This window comes from Bos taurus, chromosome 10 (genome assembly GCF_002263795.3).
Source record: "Bos taurus isolate L1 Dominette 01449 registration number 42190680 breed Hereford chromosome 10, ARS-UCD2.0, whole genome shotgun sequence".
NCBI lineage: Eukaryota > Metazoa > Chordata > Mammalia > Artiodactyla > Bovidae > Bos > Bos taurus.
The window spans coordinates 22,198,320-22,220,155 of record NC_037337.1 but is presented as its reverse complement, the minus strand read 5'-3'; the positions used below and the strand labels follow the sequence as shown (position 1 = coordinate 22,220,155).

At 48.0% G+C, this 21,836-nt stretch overlaps 1 protein-coding gene across 2 annotated transcripts; it reads left to right on the top strand.

The window, feature by feature from the left end:
• Positions 1-7,541: 7,541 nt before the first annotated feature.
• Positions 7,542-19,811, top strand: ABHD4 (abhydrolase domain containing 4, N-acyl phospholipase B). 2 transcript variants are annotated; one of them, NM_001034368.1, is given in 7 exon segments: positions 7,542-7,599; positions 10,962-11,050; positions 12,424-12,796; positions 12,943-13,097; positions 14,822-14,933; positions 17,475-17,661; positions 18,420-19,805. In NM_001034368.1, coding segments are annotated over 7 exon segments (1,029 nt in total). In that variant the 5' UTR covers positions 7,542-7,576; the 3' UTR covers positions 18,510-19,805.
• Positions 19,812-21,836: the final 2,025 nt, after the last annotated feature.

The following is a 21,836-nucleotide window of genomic DNA, read 5'->3' as shown; positions in this document are numbered from 1 at the left end:
AAATCATAAACAAAAAAGATTATTTCAGGACTTCCCTGGTAGTCCAGTGCTTAAGTCTCCATGTTTCCTCTGCAGCAGGGGGCAGAGGTTTGATCCCTGGTCAGGGAACTAAGATCCTGCTTGCCTTTCAGCACAGTCAAAAAAGCAATAAATAAATAAAAAGATTATTTCAGGTTTAGATAACCTACCTATGGGAGACAGAATGGGTCCTTTTGACAAATTACCTAATCTTTCTTTGGAGGATGGAAAGCATCTCATTGGTCCTGACTAGAAAATTCTGCACTGTCTAATTAGAAATTGGTTTTAGCACAAGTGACTCCATTTTGGACCTGTTGTGTTTTTTCGCTTGGTTGGTTTTTGTTTGTTTTGTTTTTGTTTTTTAGTTCCCTAACCCGGGACTGAACCCACATCCTTGGCAGTGAAAGCACGAAGTCCTAACCACTGGACTACCAGGGAATTCCCTGTTGTTTCTTCTTTAACATTAGTAAGTAAATTGTTTTCCTGGGGCCTGTGAACCATTGCAGTAAGTTATCAAACCTTAGGAGGGGGTCTTGGGAACCTCCAAGTTATAGCCGGTGATAAGAGGCACAGGTGAAACCTGAACTTGAGATTGGCATCTAAAGTAGAAGGAGGGGAGAGTCTTGTGGGACTGAGTCCTTAACCTGTGGCATCTGCACTAAGTCAGGGCAGTCAATGCCAGAACCGAGTAATATTAGGAACACCGAGTTGGTGTTGACTGAGAACTGGGAAAATGCCTCGTATGGGAAAATCCACACATTTGGTGTCAGAAGTGTTGTTGTTTGAGTACAGAAAAAGGAATCTTCTTTTCTTTTACTTTGTTTTCTAATATAATAAATAGGTTATTATTTTCTTTTAAAAAAAAATGTTGAGGAATCTAATTGCAAACAGCACAAAGTCAAATTTCTCAAGTATCAAGTTTCTGATCTAAGACCTAGTACAGCAGCAAATAGCTTCAGTAAGCCCATATCACTTCATCCTAACATAACTGTCCTTGTAGTCCCTGATAGAACAGAATAACTTTACAGGCTCCTTTCATTTTCTTCCCTTCTAGTCTTAGGGAGTCCCATAAAGAGAACCCCCCAATCTTGCTTCCTCCCTGACATCCATAAGAGAGTTTACCATATTGTCCTTTCCAAGGGCCAAACACTGTCCATAACATGGGACTGAAATCTTCACTGCTTGAGCAACACTGTCCAAAAGAATTTTCTGTGATGATAAAAAAGCCTCTGTGCCATGCAATATACGGTAGCCACTAGACACGTGGGTGGCTGTTGGGTGCTTGAAATGTAGCTAATGTGACTAAGGAACTTTGATTTTTTTAATTAATTCAAATCTAAGTAGCCACATGCGGAGAAGGCAATGGCAACCCACTCCAGTATTCTTGCCTGGAAAATCCCAGGGACGGCGGAGCCTGGTGGGCTGCCATCTCTGGGGTCGCACAGAGTCGAACATGACTGACATGACTTAGCAGCAGCAGCAGCAAGTAGCCACATGTGGCTAACAGCTATCATATTGGAGAGAGCGACTTTAGAGCTATTTTACTCACTTTCTTTGTTTAATCTGAGGATCAGACCTTATTCATAGTTCATTCAAAAGGCAATGACACCCGTTTGAAACCAAAGCACAATCTATCCCTGGCAGACATAAGTTATCAGGTCATCAATTCCACCTATTTCCGAAAAATTTAATGTGATTTACAGGCACAGGAAAGAGGGTTTGTTAAAAATTAGTTTCCATTCATAAAGACCATATTCATACTTTAATCATACATTAAATCATACATAATATCACATATGTTAGAGGTAAAAGATACACTTGTACACAGTGTATTTTGTCTTGAAGCTGGGGAGAAACAAGTACCTTGTGTTTCTCCCCAGAGGCCTGCCTAGAGCAGGCCCTGAAAGTCTTCTCCATTCTATAATTCTAACAGATCCAGCCTAACCCTGAGATATCTCAGCTCTGGGGATGAAACCAAGCAGAGCCCTATAGGACCCTCCCTGGTACAAAAGCTCCTCTGTGTCCCCGTTTCTTGTTTGAAGAAAAAGGCTTTGTGGCTTCCCTGGTGGCTCAGTGGTAAAGAATCCGCCTGCCAAGCCAGGAGACATGGGTTTGATCCCTGATCTGGGGAAAGCCCACATGCCCTTGTACCACAGCTCTTGAGCCTGTGCTCTAGGGCCCTGGAACTGCAACTACTGAGCCCATGAGCCACAGCTACTGGAGCCCACAAGCCCAGAGCTTATGCTGCACAAGAGAAGCCATGGCAATGAGAAGTCTGTTTACTGCAACGAAGAGTAGCCCCAACTGGAGAAAAGTCCGAGCAGCAAGGAAGACCCAACACAGCCAAAAATAAATAAATAAATAAAATCATTTTTTAGAAAAAGTCTTTGGTCTCCTAGGCCTTCCCTGAGTGCCAAAGAGCAGACCCAAGCGGTTACTCATTAGGGAGATGAGGGAATACAGAAACAAAAGACCGGCAGTTAAGAAACAATTTAAAGCAGCCCTGGTTCCTCCCCAAAGGACACACATAATGATCTGAAATTTATGTTTGAGGTGTTCTCCAGGAACTAATGCCCCCAATCCAGGTGGAGGATTGTGACTACATGCTGAACACAAGCTCACAGACCTCAGACTGCTTGGAACCAGAAGGCTGATGATTAAAATTCCTGAAACCTCACCCTGTTAGCTCACCACCAACCAATCAGAGGAAAGTCATGCACCTTGGAACCCTCACCTCAAATGTTGCCTTTAAGAATGTATGTATGTGTATAACTGAATCACTCTGCTGTACAGAAGAAACCAATGCAACATTGTAAGTCAATTATACTTCTATTAAAAAAAAAAAGTGCTCAGTCGTGTCTGACTCTTTGCGACCCCATGAACTATAGCGCACCACACTCCTCCATCCATGGAATTTTCCAGGCAAGAGTATTGGAGTGCATTGCCATTTCCTTCTCCAGAGGATCTTCCCAACCTAGGGATCGAACGTGGGTCTCCCGCATGGTAGGCAGACGCTTTACTGTCTGAGCCACCAGGGAAGTCACAATATCTATTAAAATACATTGATTTTTAAAAATTTTAATAAGTTTTTTTTAAGAAGAAAAAATAATAACCCTTTCCTGAAAGCCTTCAGGGAGTTCAGGTCTTCTGAGCAGAAGCCACTTGTACTTCTGGCTAGGAGCCTACAATAACCACTATACTTTCCTTCACCACAACCCAGTGTCAACAAATTAGCTTTGCTGCTCAGCGAGTGGACACGAGTTCAGTTCAGTAACAGGGACATCTTAAGAGATCTCTTAACTTTAGTTATAAAAGGCATTTTCCATATGTTCAAGTTTCCTACTCATGACCAACCTCTACAGTAGAGCTGATTTGGCACACAAAGACAAAATACAAACACCTCTGTACTGCCTCAAAAGATGAGGTCTCGAGAGATCTAATATCAGTTCCAGCCAGGTCATCAGTTGAATTCAGTTCAGTCGCTCAGTTGTGTCTGACTCTTTGCGACCCCATGAACTGCAGCACGCCAGGCCTCCCTGTCCATCACCAACTCCCAGAGCTTACTCAAACTCATGTCTATTGAGTCAGTGATGCGATCCAACCATCTCATCCTCTGTCATCTCCTTCTCCTCCCACCTTCAATCTTTCCTAGCATCAGGGTCTTTTCAAATGAATCAGTTCTTCACATCAGGTGGCATTTCAGCTTCAGCATCAGTCTGTCCAATGAACACCCAGGACTGATCTCCTTTAGGATGGACTGGTTGGATCTCCTTGCAGTCCAAGGGACTCTCAAGAGTCTTCTCCAACATGACAGTTCAAAAGCATCAATTCTTCAGTGCTCAGCCAGGTCTGCTGCTGCTGCTGCTAAGTCGCTTCAGTTGTGTCTGACTCTGTGCGACCCCATAGACGGCAGCCCACCAGTCTCCCCCGTCCCTGGGATTCTCCAGGGAAGAACACTGGAGTGGGTTGCCATTTCCTTCTCCAATGCATGAAAGTGAAAAGTTCTACATCTTACAGGTTTTCTGAAAAGTGGGAGATTCTGTTAACCTGTCTAACAGTGATGTAACCTGGAATATCCTGTATGGTACAGCTTCCAAAAGCCCTTGACACTGTCAATCAGAGAAAAATTGCACAAACTGAAAGTTGAGAGTTAAGTTTTATTTGGGGACCTTACTGAGGACTATAACCCAGAAGACAGCCTCTCAGACTGCTTTGAGGAACTGCTCCCAAAAGGGAGGAGCCAGGATATATTGCAGTTTCTGCTGGGGATGGGGGGTGGGGGTGGGGGTGTCAGGGGGTGGAGACATGTAGTAGAACATGGAAATCACAAAAACCAGACATCTCAAGTTAGTGATTTTAGTCCTTGACTACCTATAAGAATTATTCCTTAGATATGCACCTTAACTATCTAAGACATGGAGGGGTGGGCTGAGTGGGCAGCCAGCAGTTGCTCTGGCTGATGGCCTGATGGCAGGCAACATTCATTGTTTACTGGAACGGCAGGTAACATTCTTTGTTTATTGGAATTATACGCAACATTCCCTTTTCATAACACTTAGCACCTTGGTTTTTTTGGTGTGTGTTTTTTATAATTAATTAATTTGGCTGAATCAGGTTCCAGTTGCGTCATGCAGGATATGTTGTTGCAACGAAATGAGTCTTAGCCACTGGACTACCAGGAAAGTCCCTGTTTCTTTACTTTTGATAATGGTGTTCTTAGTGCTTAACATTGGAGAAGGCAATGGCACCCCACTCCAGTACTCCTGCCTGGAAAATCCCATGGACGTAGGAGCCTGGTAGGCTACAGACCATGGGGTCGAGAAGAGTCGGACATGACTGGGCGACTTCACTTTCACTTTTCCCTTTCATGCATTGGAGAAGGAAATGGCAACCCACTCCAGTGTTCTTGCCTGGAGAATCCCAGGGACCAGGGAGCCTGGTGGGCCGCCGTCTATGGGGTCGCACAGAGTCAGACACAACTGAAGCGACTTAGCAGTAGCAGTAGCAGTGCTTAACATAATGCTGGGCTTTGAATAGGTATGTTAATAATAATAGTAACTTTTTAGCATAAACAAATGTACTACATGTTTGAATTATCTTGGTTAATTCTTACAACAAGATAGGAGACAGAGGAAGAAAATTTAGAGATGCTATATAATTTACTCACAAACATGTAGCAAATAAGCCGCAAAGCCAAAATTGCACCCAGAATTCTGACCCTAGAAACTCTCTTCTAATTTCCAATGAGTCCTACTGAACTTTAGCATCTGAAGTGCTTCCTAAAAATGCAGCTATTAGCATCAAACCAAACTTAATAAATTAGAATCTCAGAGGGTAGGGTTTTAGAAACTTTTTTTTTCCTTGGCTGCACCTCACAGGCTTGTGGGATCTTAGTTTCCCAACCAGGGTTCAAAGCCTGCATTGGAAGCATGGACTTACCCACTGGACTGCCAGGGAAGTCCTGGAAACCTGAATTTTTAAACAAGCCCTCCAGATGATGGTCATGCACCCTGAGGTTTAGGACCACTCTGTGGTAAGAACAAGTGACAAGATGGGTCCTCTTTTGTTAGTACTACTTTGCCCCATACCTTGCAAATTCCCAGACCCCTAAGCTCTAAAAATGCCCATTCTTTTTTTTTTTTTTTTCCATTCTCTCTTTTTAATTAATTTTTATTGGAGTGTGAAAGTGAAAGTCGCTCAGTCCTGTTCTACTCTTTGCTTGATCCCGTGGACTATACAGTCCATGGAATTCTCCAGGCCAGAACACTGGAGTGGGGACCCTTTCCCTCCTGCTTTACAATGTTGTGTTAGTTTCTATTGGACAGCAAAGAGAATCAGCTATACGTATACATATATACCCTCTTTTTGGATTTCCTTCTCACTTAGGTCACCACAGAGCACTGAGTTCCTTGAGCTATACAGTAGGTTCTCATTCAGATCAGATCAGATCAGTCGCTCAGTCGTGTCCGACTCTTTGCGACCCCATGAATCGCAACACACCAGGCCTCCCTGTCCATTACCAACTCCTGGAGTTCACTGAGACTCACGTCCATCAAGTCAGTGATGCCATCCAGCCATCTCATCCTCTGTCGTCCCCTTCTCCTCCTGCCCCCAATCCGTCCCAGCATCGGAGTCTTTTCCAATGAGTCAACTCTTTGCATGAGGTGGCCAAAGTACTGGAGTTTCAGCTTTAGCATCATTCCTTCCAAAGAAATCCCAGGGCTGATCTCCTTCAGAATGGACTGGTTGGATCTCCTTGCAGTCCAAGGGACTCTCAAGAGTCTTCTCCAACACCACAGTTCAAAAGCAGCAATTCTTCGGCGCTCAGCCTTCTTCACAGTCCAACTCTCACATCCATACATGACCACAGGAAAAACCATAGCCTTGACTAGACGGACCTTTGTTAACCTATTTCATACATAGTATCAGTAGTGTATTAAATACCCATTCTCTTGAACTTCCTGCCCTTATAATGATAATAAGGTCAATTTAACACTGTTACATGAAAGAAGAAATCTCAGACTCTTCTGAGTCCAGCAGAAAGCCTAAAAAAAAAACAAACCAAAAAAACCCACCTTGACAAACCCTACCATCAGTATTCTCCCACCCTCCACTACTTCTAGTCTGGTTTTAACCTTATCAAGAGGATGCCCGCTTCAGGAACATCAGGCCTTGTTATCCAGTTCAAGCAAGTTCTGGAGCCAGCCAGCCTTAAGATTTGGCTCCTCTGCTGAGCAAACCAATCAGGACCTCTCTCCCCCTCACCACCTCCCCCAACCCCCATTCCAGCTACTTAAAACCGACCCAGGTTTACAGGTTAGTTCTTCAGCTTCCTTCCTGGGGGGAGGGGAGGCAGGGATCGTCCAAACTGATGGAGACCTGGGGTTGAGCCACCTTGTTCCTGAGAACCAGGCTGGGGCCAAAGACATCCCCGGGGCTGAGGAATGTTCATCTTGGCAGGCGTGGCTTAAGTTTGGGGTGGCCAGATAAAATACAGGATGCTCAGTTATGTCCCAAATATTGCACAGGACAGACTTACTCTAAAAAAGTAGTTGGTGTTTATCTGAAATTCCTGGTTTTATTTACAAAATCTAGCAGTCTATTTGGGCCACAAGCCCCCAGGCCCTTCGTAGGAGCGTTCCACCGTTGGTACTGTGTACACAAACATCTTAAGCATCTGGTTAGAAGGAACGCTAAGGAGAGGACCTGGGAGGACTGGGGTCTGTAATAGGGAAGATTGTGGGAGCGTGCAGGGGTAATTCTGTTACCTTTTAATTATCAGAGAATGGAGGTTTGACGGAGGAACTCGTAGTTTCAGTACTCCTTACCTCCCTCACTGTCCCCAAATGTGTGGCCGGACCGAGGTCCTAGCTTAGGAGGGGTTCAGAGACAGCTCACGTGTCCCAGCCGGCCCCGCCTGAGTCCTGCGACCCCGCCTCCCCGGCCGCGGCGCTGGCCACGCCCCACTTTGTTATCCGACGCTTTTCTCGGTCAGCTGGTGCTGGCGTCAGGTGGAGGGATGGGCTGGCTCAGCTCGACCCAGCAGGGCTTGTTTACTATGGCCGATGATCTGGAGCAGCAGTGAGTTAACCTTGTCTCTTTTCTCTCTCTCCTTCTCTCTCTCGGGGCCGTGAACCTGGGACTGTCTGTGGCTGAGGAACAGTTTTAGACATCTTCCCGCCTTTCCTTTTCAGGTCGGCTTCCGGGGAGGGCTGGGGGCTGCGTTTGCTTGCTTGCTTTTGCCCAGGAGTTGCGGCCGCGGAGCCTAGGGAGTGATGGAAGATAACGCTTGCCTGAAGCCTAGCGATTCTTACTTTCCACTTTAGTCTCGGCGGTTATTCCTCGCTCCCCTCTAAAGCCTGCGCCCTGGGATTAGATTTAGTGATGATGTCTCAGATCCCTCAAAGCAAGCGTGTGTGGACGCGGGTGCGGGGGTAGCAGCCAGGTCTGCGGCTAGTCTGCGTTTGCTCCCCGACGCGAGTCGGAGGTGTGGGAAGAGCATCGCTTAGCCCCGCAACGCGAAGGCTTGGAAAGCGGAGAGAGGGCTCCCCTGGGCTGGGATTGGTCTGGGTTAATAGGCTTGCAAGTTCCTTTAGCTTTCGCCCGGCGAGACGCTTAGTCGCCAGCAATCCTAGTTGATAGTTTTTAATCATCATTAACAATCTCCTTAATGCTATGGTTTCAGAATTAGAGCTTTTGGATTTTGTTACCGCGATCTCAATGACATCAAGTTTGGGATGCCACCTGTAGGTGGTGTGGCAAGCAGTTCACCGTCTGATAGGAACAAGGAAAAGTTGCTAGGAGAATGACTCAGCTTCCACCCAAGCCCGGGTTATACCAGAACTGGGCCTTTCCTGAATCCCGTGTTCCCCCCATTTTGGAGCTGCTTGCAAAGCTAATAACGTTATGACAGTAATAGCTTCCCAGGCTTGAAGGAATTGCCAAGGAGAGTGGTACTTTCCAAAATGATGCTTTCAAGAGGAAATTTACAATACCTACAATGACTTAGGGAAACACAGAATATTAGAGTTGATATTCAGTCAGTGCAGTTTCTTTCTACAAATGAAGAATCCAGTGTCCAAAGAAGTTAGACCCCAATATCACAGAGGTCTAGAACAGGGTTCTTACAGCACAGAAGCTCTTCCGGCTCACCCACCATCAGGGTAAAGATCCTAGAGGGATGAGACCACCTTAGTCAGGCTAAGCTTGTGGCTAAGGGACCACTTTGCTTCTTGCCTCAGTTTCCCACCCCAGGCCTCCGCATCTCCCCAGGGGTACTGAGCAATAGTGTGCCAGGTGCTACTTCCAGCACTTTACTGGTAACATTTTCAGTGAAGAAGAGAGGCGGGGTATCTGAAGATCTCTGCAGAGCAGCCCATGATGCTGTTGTTCCTTGGGACTGCATCTCTCCTGAGTGCTGCTTTGGGCAGATACGAGGCCATGTGGGGTCCAGATGACATGTTCTGACTTGTCACAGTCTCTGTAGGATGGAGAGAAAGTTTGTCTCCTAAGACCAGCAACATTCTATGGTCTTGGTGCCTGCACTTCAAGCCTGTAAGGAATTCCAGTGGATCATTTGAAGGGTTCTGAGTCTTCATAGGATTGAGACCAACAGTTCTCATCTGGCTAAAGCCATTGATGGACCAGTTTCAGCTGTAGCTCCAGTAATTCAAACCTCTTAAGATTTGAGTAACTGAGATTTGCTACTTGAAAAGCACAGAATATGGATAGTTTATGATTTGGCCAGGGGAAAGAACATTTACTGAGAGTGTGTATTATGCTAGGCATTATTCTGTGCTTTAATTTATTTGATCTTTATGACAACTCTATGAAGTAGATACTATTATTACCTCCCTTTTAAAGATGAGGAAACTCTGACAGAGAAAGGCCAAATAATGTGCTAAGGGCACATTGCTGGTGAGTAGTGATGCCAGGATTAGAACTCTGACCTTTGGCTTTAGGTCACATGTTCTTTCAGAAAGCAGGCAAGTGTAAAACTAGTTGTATATTGAGTATCCATGTGTGGCCTTAAAAAGCTGAGGCTGGAATGTCCAGAGGAAACACAAGGAGAAACCTGGATTTGACTTTATTTTTTTTTTTGGCCTTGTTTCTCAGCAGTGAAAGCACAGAGTCCTAACCACTGGACCACCAGGGAATACCTGAAACCTGGATTTGAGATCCAGGTCCTGGTTCTGCTTCTTTTTCTTTAACTAGATGTATGGCCTCTTGGGGTATCACTTTGCTCATCTGTTAAATTAAGAGGCTGGACTAGATTTCTACGGAAGTAGCCTAATCTAAAATTCTGCAGTTCAAATGATGCAGCCCAGTGTGTAGCGAGAGGGGATTAGTAGTAGTTGCCCTCACTCCTTCACAGAATGCCCCTGCTTGACTATTCTGATGTATACAGGCCCTTCCTATAGCTGGTAATGTCCATCCTGAAATCCACTTCAGCCAGGCAGAGTTCAAGAAAAGAAAAATATGGGATGGAAGAGGAATAACAAAAGCGATTCATTGAGCATCTGTTTTATCCCGGGCACCTTATGAGATTCCTTTCATATCTGGATGCTCAAAGACAGATTATTTATCAGGCCAACACCACTCTGCTCATAAATGACATTACTATGACGTAACTCTAGGGTTTTTAAAACATTACTCTAATACTGGTACGTTCAACCTGTACCCTGCAATGACTTAAAGTCCCCTGGCTGTAAAGTAGAAAACAAGATAGGTTATCTTACCTGTTTTACTGCAAGCCATTGGTGGCGAAATTTCTACTCATTTTATAATCTGGAAACAAGGCCAGAGGCAACATGTGTCCTATCAGGGAATCAAAACTGAGCTTGAACCCAGGTCTCCCTCCTCTTACTCCCTGCCTATCCCAACACATCATTCAAGGCTGGACTGATTGCCTGAGAGCCCCAGTGGCCACTGACACAGTGCTCTGGACTCCCAGGGGCTGGGAAGCAGGCATACACCAACCCTGGTACTCTGCCAGGAGGGCAAGTGGCATGGGAATTTGTCCTACTCTAAAGGAACATACAGTCCTAGGGATGGCAAAGGAAAACTGAAACATTAGTTAAAAGTTGGGTTTTTTTCCCCTCCTTGTAACCTCCTTGAACATTATAATAACCAATAACAAAGGGGAGTTGTAAAGCTCAAATGAGATAAAAAATGTGAAAGAGCTTTATAAACTGTAAAGTGCTGTACACATAGTATTCTGAGTATCTGTTGCAACAAAGGGTATGTTGTTGCTAATAACCATTTACCAGAGAAGAGTAACAGTGTATCAGGCAGCCATGGAATTGCTGACTGCCACAGGGGCAGGTTTCCTGAGCCTGGGAAACACCCTGCACCCTGATAACTCTTTTGTAACTGCCAGCAAGACTGGGGGTATCAATGTTTGCAATATTGCTAGTGAATGTTTCTGTGTGTTCCTGTCCCAGGCCTCAAGGCTGGCTGAGCAGCTGGCTGCCCACTTGGCGCCCCACTTCCATGTCTCAGCTGAAGAATGTAGAAGCCAGGATCCTCCAGTGTAAGTAGAAGGTGGCTTGTGCCACCTCCTTCAGGAGCCCCAGGATACAGGGTCTTCCCAGAGCCTGGCCCACTGAGCCCACTGATTCCTGGTCGACAATGCTCAATGTGGAAGGAAGGGATGTCCGTGATTGGAGGGAGGCAATTTGGGCAGAGGATGCACATTCTATGATAGCAGTTCCTTAACATCTCCTGCCCTGTCCATCAGAACAGAAACTCTCCAGCAGAAACCATTCTGCCACATCCCACAACTTCACCTCAAACCCTGTACCAGCTATTAACACACAATGTGTGCAAATACACATTCACTTCTTCCTTCTCTTATTCTTTTTCCATTTCTCCCTTTCTCATCAGACAAACACTTAGATTTACCACCTTCCTAGCCAAGGACCAGCAATCCTATATTCTCTAATAATACTGTTCCTTGTATTCTACCCAATAAGCCACCCTTCCCCTTCATCCAGTTACCAGAGTAGTTGGGGATTCCCACTGGCCAGCTCTCCTAGGCAATGTTCTGTGGGGTCAGGGCATCCCCCTAGGAGCACCAGCAGCCACCAGCTCAAACAAGACCCTTGGGCCCCATCTTCCCATATTTCTCATATGATCTTTCTTGCCCTGCACCTATTGCCCTAGCCGTGGCTACTCTCTCTCTTATGGGCCTGAGTAAGTACAGCCACAGAACAGTCAGTTTTCAAGCCTTTGTCTGAAATCCATGTGACTTACCTCAGGTAGCTCTGTTGTGCGACTGTCTTCACACCAGCAGAGCAAACACTGCCCACCTTCATCTTTCCCTAAGAAGGACCTGGCTTGACCCTCCCAGATACCCTCAGTGAGGACACACTCTCCCTCTGTCAAGCCCCAGGCATATACAGGTACAAGAGTGATGAATGCCAGAGCTCTGTGGGGTCACTTCTACCCTGGACCCAAAGGGAGCCCAAGGAATACAATGGCCCCTCTTAACGCCTACGGATATCTACAAGGATCTTCCCTTCAAATGGTAGAGAATCTGCTTGCAACGCAGGAGACCTGGGTTCGATCCCTGCATCAGGAGGATCCTCTGGAGAAGGGTATGGCAATCCACTCCAGTATTTTTGCCTGGAGAATCCAATGACAGAGGAGCCTGGCAGGCTACAGTTCGTGAGGTGGCAAAGAGTCAGACACAACTGAGCAATTAAGACTACTAACACTAGACATCTACAAATTGTACTTGGAGTTGAACTCTTAGGCTGTATGATCAGAGAGTTGTAAAAGGAAAGGTGAGAGAGGCCAGGAAGGGTTTGGGGATGAGAGAGGGCTGAAAAGTGAGGGTCCAAGCAAAAAGATCATGCGGTCAGCACACAGTCTTATCCTCTGCCCTGGACCCCCTCTCCCCAGGCCTCCAGAACAAGTTCCTGGCTCGATATGTGTCCCTCCCAAACCAGAACAAGATCTGGACAGTGACAGTGAGCCCTGAGCTCAGGGACCGCACCCCACTGGTGATGGTGCACGGCTTCGGGGGCGGCGTGGGCCTCTGGATCCTCAACATGGATTCACTGAGCACCCGCCGCACATTGCACACCTTCGATCTGCTAGGCTTCGGGCGAAGCTCGAGGCCAACGTTCCCCAGGGATCCAGAGGGGGCCGAGGACGAGTTTGTGACCTCAATAGAGACGTGGCGGGAGAGCATGGGAATCCCCAGTATGATCCTCCTGGGGCACAGTCTGGGAGGATTCCTGGCCACTTCCTACTCGATCAAGTACCCTGACAGGTAAGGAGGAGCCACCTGTCTGCATCACAACAGTGCCTTGCTGGGAATCTTCCATTACTCATTTCCAGTTGTTCTCTTCCTGGGCAACTTAGGGCTATGGTACCTTCAAGCAAAGAAAACTTGTCTTCTCCCTTTCCCTCCTTTAGAGTTAAACACCTCATCCTGGTGGACCCATGGGGCTTTCCCCTCCGACCAGCTGACCCCAGTCAGGTCCGTGCACCCCCGACCTGGGTCAAGGCTGTGGCCTCTGTCCTAGGGCGTTCCAATCCACTGGCTGTTCTTCGAGTCGCTGGGCCCTGGGGTGAGTAGCCTGCAGATAGAGAAACTGTCTCCTCCAACCACAGCTGTCCCATTCTAGAAGCCCCCCTGCGTCTGGACGCTCACCATCCCCTTTTGTTCATGAAAAGTGGGAATAAGCCTAGCGTTATTATTTAAAGCTGTTAATCTGGACCAAATGTCTTGGTCGGCAGTTTCAGAAGGTTTTTTTTCCCCCCTTCATCTGCCCGGAAAAAGTTTTTCTATTCAAGAGACAGATGGAGCAGAACTTCTACTCTGTGTCCCCAGAGAGAGAGAAAGGGGTTTCGAGATGACTCTTCCTCTACTGAGTTTTTATGCTACATGTGTGGGTTTGTGGCAGCTGTTGGTGTTTCAACATGGTCACTATGGATCCCATCTCTGCAACTCACCCAGCATCTGTTGCCAGGAGAGGTCAGAACCAGAGCCTCCAGCATCACCTACAGAGGCAGGCAAGCCCCTCTACACCATGCCCTGCCCTAGTCAGACACCACATCACCACTTAGTAGCTGTTAGCAAATCCTGTGAGTGAAGGGAGGAAGGAGGCAGGGCAGCCAGAGTGCATAAATTTAGTAGGCCCCAGCCTTCTGACCTCACACTACTGGCACCTTCCTGTCTGGAGAGGAGCCTTTTAAGGAAGTAAAAGCAGCTTCCCTTTATGGTAAAGGTGGGTGACGCTCTATCTTGCACTGATGGCTTATATATACACGGTAATGTTCAGCAGCCAATTATTAGGGGTTAACTGCTAGTGGCTGAATAAGAGTTGTCTCTCTAGGCCCTTCAAGAGAAACAGAATGGCTCTGGGTAAAAGAGAAAAGCGAGCATATGAGCAAAAGGTAGGAGTCTGGGGAGAAAGGAAGGAAAACAAGAGACACAGGTGCCAAGGGTACTAAACGGGCAGAGGACTGGTCTTCTTAGGTGCCCAGCACTGAGCACTCCAGCAGACCTTCCCTAATCCTCCAGGCAGGAGCCCTGTTCTAATCACTGTCCCCATTTCTGGACTTGCCTCTGGCCAGGGCCACGCATAGACATCAGAGCTAGTATGGTAGGGACAGGTGGCTGGCAGCCATGGAGGAGGGCGAGTGCCCAGGGGATCCTGCCACACCTCCCTCTCACCCCTCCGCACACAGAGAGAGCAGACCGGAAGAGAGAGAGAGGCCAGGAGACTAGGCCCAATTTTTACAGTGTGTTCCCAGTGCCCTACTGCTTGTGTATGGACTATTTAAAGAAAGGTGAAAGGAGCAGATTTCTCTAAAACTGCCCCGAGTCTGAGATGCCAGTGTTAGGTTTGCCTCATCACTTGTATTCTGTTACAGGCCTGAACCTGAGAGGGCTCTTGGTTCCATCCACTACCCTCAGAAGATTAAAAGGCCACAGGTGGTCTCAGGGAGAAAGAACATAGCTCAGACCATAAAAGCAAAGCGTCTCAACCATGGACTCTTGTGGGGTTTGTGATCCTTGGAGGAAAGGATCTTGGGATTTCATTGAGCTGCAAGTAATCCAGTTCCTCAGTGACCTTAGACTGTCCAAATTCTTTGGCAACTAACTGACTCTCGTTTGAGGTTACCTGGAGCTTCCCAAAAGACTTAACATGCTCTGTGACTATAACCTTAAGTGTACAAAGCAAACAAACCCTTAAGAGAAATAACGTTTGGTTAAAGTTGTTAAAACAATGACAGGGGTCTTTCCTCCCCACTCAAACTGGCTCCCCCACGTTCTGTTCTCTCCCAGGGCCCGGCCTGGTACAGCGATTCCGACCGGACTTCAAGCGCAAGTTTGCAGACTTCTTTGATGATGATACTATATCAGAGTATATCTACCACTGCAATGCACAGAATCCCAGGTGAGGGCAGCTCTGGGAGTCAGCTCAGCGTCGATGGGTTTGGAGCGAAAACTCCAGAACTATCCCAGGATCAGTCTGTGCTGTATTTTTTTTCTTCCACAGAGCTCTCATCCAGTTAGGGAAACATAGGCATTAGCAGGCTTGCTTATTTCCAGAGACTTCCCCAGGGATAGGCAAAAAGGGATGGAGAAGATAATAGATTAATTAAACATACCACCTCTCTCTATAGAGGAAGACCCTTACTCTTTCCTGGAGGTAAGCAGTTAGCCTGACAGGCAAAGAGTCTGGAAAACACTTGCAAAGATCTTTTTTTTTTTTTTTGAACTGAAGAAGTATTATGAACATGGTATTGTTGTAAAGGAAAAGAAAGAAAAGAAAGGAAGCAAGTCCTCTCCTGTCCCAGACCTGTAATTCCCTCATTTTCTTGTTATTTTCTGTCTGAGATATCATGTGATATTGCTTCAGAGAACCTCCTTGTATATCTTCCTTGGCACATGTGTGACTGTACCTCTAGGCTATAGTCCTACAAATAGAATTGCTGATGGAAAGATTATATATTTTAAAACATAATGTTTGTGCACCTTGAAATATTTACTGTTGGGATAGGAATGCCTTTTCTGTCTTTTGGAGAATTGAGGATATCCCCAGAATCTGAACAAGTTTATGTTTGTGACAACTCAGACAGTGGGCCCCTGGCCCGTACCCTGTGATCCGCAGTCTTGGCAGCCACCAGCCAGGGTGGAGTCAGGGAGGTAATCTTCCCTTGGGCAGTGCCATGTGAGCTGCTGATACCATGAGGCACCACCTCTGTGGGGAGTTCACCCCAAGCTGCTAGGAAGCATCGCAGGCGAGCCAAGATCACTGGAAGCAGCAGCACTGCCCTGCCTCATTTCAGGCCTGTTCAGCCTGAAGCTGTGAAGCAACTGGGACTTTGCATTCCAGTAGCACTGTCTGAGCATTAACCTCAAATTCAGACTGCTTTCAGGCAGCGTGGGAACTGTCCATCTAGCGTTCCTCAGAAGCTCAACTGATGGAAAGGCCCTGCTTAAACAGCAGTCTAGAAACTCAGTTCAACAGTCAAATCAGCTTTCTGCTCGTGATCCCTCTCAACTGGGCTCGGTGCCAGTCTCATACCCCCTGAGGCCTTGCAGGCCCACCCCTAGTCCTTCCCCAGAGTGTTCCCCAGTCTCAGTCCTACTTCAGTATAATGAATGGCCTCCCATCTAAGCCACAGGTATGTAGTCACACAACTCACTTAGGTCCTGGAAGAAGCAGAGATGATATTGGTGATAACCCGCCACTTCCCCCAAACACCGTCACTCAATTTTATAAGCCCCTGAGTCTTTTTGAGTTGTAATCTTGAGTTCATGGTAACTGTTACCATTCCCTTGGAAAACATAATTTAGCAAAAGAATAATTATTTGGGGGGTGGGATACTTATTTCGCTTCACTAAACTTAGGGGCTTTGTACATATTTTCATTTTCCCCATAATGACCTCAAAAAGTGGGTATAATTTCTCTCCAGTTTGTAGATGAGAGAACTAAGGTGTATTCTGGTTCCACAACTTGCTAAGAAAGTAGAACCAGGATTTGAAGGTATGTCTCTCTGACTCCAGAGTCCATGACTGTTCCCCTGTGCTGCAGTGTCTTAGAAAAGGACTCTGTTCCTGGTGACCTGTGCAGAACTCAGGCTCCCCTTCATCTCAGGGATGCTAAGGAGACTGGGAACATAACCCTGGAACAGACCAAGCCTGCTGGGTGCCAGTCTCCCCAACCTTGCCTGCTTCCCACAGCAGTGACAGAGCCGTCCGGACAGCTGGCTTCCCCTCCAGCCTTGCAGACCCCTCCCGACACGGCCTCTGAAAGCTCTCCCTCAGGAAATGACCAGGGAGCAGAGTAGATTAGATTGGCCGTCCTTGCTTCTCAGGTAGCACAAACTCCCCCTGGGTCCTCGCAAGCCTGACGTCTCATTCCCCAGGCTCCTCAGTTAACCCTCTGTGCCTCTGTAGGCCTTGCCCATCAGAGCCCACTTCAAGGAGCCCTTCGACCCTCTCCTCCAGCCCCAGCCAGCCAACTCCCTAATCTGTGTTCTCCTAGAACTCCCTACCCTTTCATAATTCTTGGGAAATCTGAAGTTAAGTTAATCCTGTAATTCATTATGTAGTGCCTGAAGGATGAGGAAAATGGGAACTCCGGGAGGGCAGGCACTGCGTGTGTCTTGTTCGTATGTGCCCACCCTCCGCCCAGGCTGCCACATCAATAGCTGTTAAATACATATTATCCTGTATGTAATACAGGTTAATATGGCACTCCTCAGCGCCAAGGGGTTTTCACATGTGTGTCCCTCCTACCTCATCTCTGTGCGGACCCTCTGGAGATTCAGTCCTGTCTTGTAATCTTCCTAATATTTACTGAGCCTAGTGCTGGGCTTGGAGGTAAACAAAAAGAGGCCAAAGATGTGCCCCAGCCTCCGAGGACCCTCAGATTGACATTTTATGCTGTGGCATTTACTCATCGCCTCACCCTGTTTTGCTTTTCCAGTGGGGAGACGGCATTCAAAGCCATGATGGAGTCCTTTGGCTGGGCCCGGCGCCCCATGTTAGAGCGAATTCACTTGATTCGAAAAGATGTGCCCATCACCATGATCTATGGGGCCAACACCTGGATAGACACCAGCACGGGAAAAAAGGTGAAGCTGCAGCGGCCGGATTCCTACGTCCGAGATTTGGTACGTTGCCACCAGGGGAGACAGACTGAGGTGGAAATCTTGCAACATGCAGCACGTGTTGATTTGACTCAGTGTAGCTAAGAGACCAGGTAGCGAAGGGTGATGGGAGAGTCAGGGAGAAAGAGTGGAAAGGTTGAGATAGGGTCATGAATTTGAAAGGGTTGGCTCTCTGTAATATCATAATTCAGGGTTCCTTGCCTCTGTGTAGCCAGTCAAGCTAAAAGGCAGGTTCTTGTCCAGTAGTCAGGCATAGGGAGCATGCTGCCCTCTTCCCCTGTAATTCTCACTCCAAATCAGAGCTGGGTACAATAGAGGCTGCCAAGAAGCCTTCCCACCATTCTCCTGCCTCCACCTTCATTTGCTAAGGAGTGTGCTTACTTATGGCTACCCACTCCACTATTCTTGCCTGGAGAAGTCCATGGACAGAGGGGCTGAAGAATTTTCACTTCGTGCTTACTTAGACTGGTGCCTCACGGGTCCTGGGTATCGAACCTGTGGATGCCATGAGCATGGTGGGACTAGTGTGGAAAGAAAGATACAATCAGGGACCATAGGAGAAGTAAGGATGAGACATTGGGATTCACTGGTTGCCACTGGGAAGTGCAAGATATGGGGAGAAAGGTGGACAGTTGTCTTAGAAAAAATAAGGGCTTATGGCAGCAGGCGAGCAGGTTTACAAGAAAAAGAAATGGTGTGGCTGCTTTCCAGTGCCTAGAATAAAGGGCCATCCTGCCCCTGGCGGGGTCCTCCCTCCATAGGAGATCGAGGGTGCCTCGCACCACGTGTACGCAGACCAGCCGCACATCTTCAACGCGGTGGTGGAGGAGATCTGCGACTCAGTCGATTGAGCTGCTCTTCCTGGAGGACGTGGAGAAAGCCAGAGAGTTGCTCTCACCTTCCTGTCTCCTTACTTACCCCTCTGTCCTTTCCTCACCGACTAACATGTGCCAGCCAGGTGGAGTCTTGGGCTGTCCCCAGGGCAGGACCACAGAAGAACAAAGAGCACTATGACCCCACACTGAAGGCTGGAGGCAAAAGCTGCTAGAGGCCTTGCACTCCCCACCCCGGGAGAGCCTAAAGGGTTGTAGAGTGCCACCCCATTCTCTCCATGCCGGCGTCACCAGGCGGTGGTTGTGAGGGGACTGCACCAAGCCACGCCCCCTGTGCCAAGGGAGGGCAGCTGCTCCTCCTGCACAAAGGAGAGGCTCTTAACAGCCTGCCCAGGTCTGGAGTGTGTCTGCAGGGCGGCGGGAGGTTCCATGCAGGACATCTTCCTCCTCCATCACCCCTGGCCCCCCAGCCCATGCCAGTTCTGTTCAGGGGCTGGTTGGGGAGCTACCAAGAGCAGGTCCTGGAGCTCTCGTGACCTAAGAGGTCATATCCAAAGCTCTCATTAGCAGAGGAGGCAAAGGGCAGGGCATGGCTGGTCCATGGAGAAACAGCTCAGGGCTCCTGGCGGACTCTGTTTGCTAAGGTTTGAGGCAGGCATGGAGGTCACGGGGCTGGTCCTGGCCAAGGATAAGCCCACCTGGCCGCACATTCCAGCCTCTTTGTACAAGGATTCTGTTTTCCTTCTGTGTCTCAGCCCTGGCTGCCTAAGCCCGGAACACTCAACTGCTTCCTTCCCTGCCCCTTCTTTCTCCCACTGGGAGGCCTCTGGCCTCCCTCTGTGCCTTGGGCCCTGAAGCCCCACCCACACAGTACTGAGAACAGTGACCCCTGATGGAGAGAAGGGAAGGCCCTTCAACCCCAAGCCATGTCTGGATCCCCATTGTCTCTAGTATCTGCAGGGTTTTTTGCCTGCTCACGTGAACCTCTGCCCAGGATCCAGTGGGGAGCCTCCAGCCAGCAGTTAGTTCCCTGTCCTCATCAGCCACAGGATGGTTCTCATTGCCTGGCCCTCCATCCCTGCTGCCTGTCCTTCTGGTCTCCAGCTCATCTGTCCCCGACCTACCTGTCACTCTCTCCCGGGGACTGGTTCTGGGCAGTAGGCGGGGCCTGGCCCCAGAACTAGGGTAGCTCCCACCTACTTCTTCACTTTTGTAAAGCCAACCCTTTCACCAGAATAGTATTAACTCCTGGTGCTTTGTACTACTGGTCCAGCTGCCTTGGGCTCCTTTTCTATATTAATAAAGAAATGAATCAAAATCGCTCATGGTGATGATGTTTAATATTGCTCTGACAAGAGTGCTGGGGTGGTGCTGAATTCACAACCTCTCCTGTGATGTCTGAGTCAGAGGAGGGGCCCTGAGAGGTACCCATGCACAAGCCCCCCCACCTCCCATTTAGTGCATCATCTGCCCTCTGGACCCCGCCCAGTCTCCAGGTCAGCACAGGTCATCTCAGCCAACCACTTGAGAGGATAGATGAGGGGTGGGTGGGCCAAGCCCCAATTCACAAGAGAATTAGGCTGAACTGAGTGCTCCCTGCTGTCCATTAAATAGCCCTGTCATCTGAAGTTCACCTTGGCCTCTACCTGGTGTTAGCCACTCAGTGGTGTCCAGCTCATTCCAACCTCATAGACTGCACCCTGCCAGGCTCCTCTATCCATGGGATTCTCCAGGCAAGAATACTGGAGTGGGTTGCCATGCCCTTCTCCAGGTGATCTTCCAGGCCCAGGGATAGAATCCCGGTCTCCAGCATTACAGGCAGATTCTTTACCATCTGAGCCACCAGGGAAACCACTCATCCTCAACCTCAGTTCAAGTATTCCTTATGCATTATGCAGGGAAGCCTGCCACTGACCCCCTCCCAGACGAGACCTGCATCCCTTCTGGTGTCTCCGTGGCTTACTCAAATGCCCCTTTGTAAAACTTACACTTGTAGTCACTTGTTTCATGTCTGTCTTTCCTCCCCAGACCACAAGCTGCTGAAGCAATAAGGGGCATGTCTGGCACCTAGTTCTTGTTCAGTAAATGTTTATTTTGAATGAGCCAAGAGAAGTGAGGTGTGCCAAGTGTCCAAACGTGTTCAAATCATTACCAGCAGTGCCTGCTGTGCTGGCTGACTCCAGCTAGGCACAGAATTCAGCATCTCAAAATGGCACTTAATACTGCATTTGCCATTATGAATGAATGAATAGACAAATTAGTAATCTGTATGTGATTTTATTACATAATGTAATTTGGGTATAATTACAAAGCTCAGGTCCATCCCAGGACCTGCATCTTCTCTGTGACTGAAGATTGCTTGATTGCCAACACCTGCCATATGGAGGCCAGGACAGGGGGGGGTTGCTTTTTTTTTTTTTTTTTTGGCCACATCACACTCCTTGTGAGATCTTAATGCCCCAACCAGGGATTGAACCTGGGACCCTGACAGTGAGAGTGCCGAGTCCTAACCACTGGATTGCCAAAGAATTCCCAAGGCAGGTATTTAGTGCTTACTGTGTGCTAAGCACTAGGGCTATGATAATGAAGAAACATGGTCCCTGCCTTTATGGGAAATTACATTCTACATGGAAACGTGTTTAATCACATTATTACATCAATCAGTATAAAACTGCAACTGAAAAGTGTGGCCCCTGAGAGGTTGGGAAGGCATACCTGGAGAGGTGATGACCTCTGAGCCTGAAGGAAGGGCAGTGAAGGGGGTGGGGACAGGTCTGTGGATTAGCAGGGACAATGGCTGGGAGATGAGGCTGGAGAGGTGGATGGGGATCTGGGCCTCTGGCTGTGAGAAGAATGTCGTGTTCATCTAAAAGCAATGGGAAACAATAACCAGAGTCAAGGTCAGAATCTAGGGGAGTGTGACAGAATCTGAGACTGGAAATGACCACTCTCGCTGCTGCTATGTGGATACTGACTGGTGGGGGGTGAGTCCCTGCAGGGGAAGCTTGGAGGCCACTGCAGTGGTCCAGGCCAGAGATGCTGGCAGCCTGGACTTGGCCAGGGACTAGTGGACACATAGAAGATTCAAGAAATGTTTAGGAGGTAAAGTCAAAAGGGCTTGATGCCAGCACTGAGTGCTGCTACCATCCCCTTGGAGAAAAGGCCAAGTGAGACAGTAGTCAGCAAACCTGCTCACATCACAAAACAACTTGGGGTACTTTTTTAAATATAGATTCCCAGACTGTATACCCCAGAGTCTGATTCAGTCTACCTGTGTGGAGTTAGACCGTGACATCTGCATTTAAACACATGCCCTGGGAGATTCTGATGCCCCCTGTCTGCAGG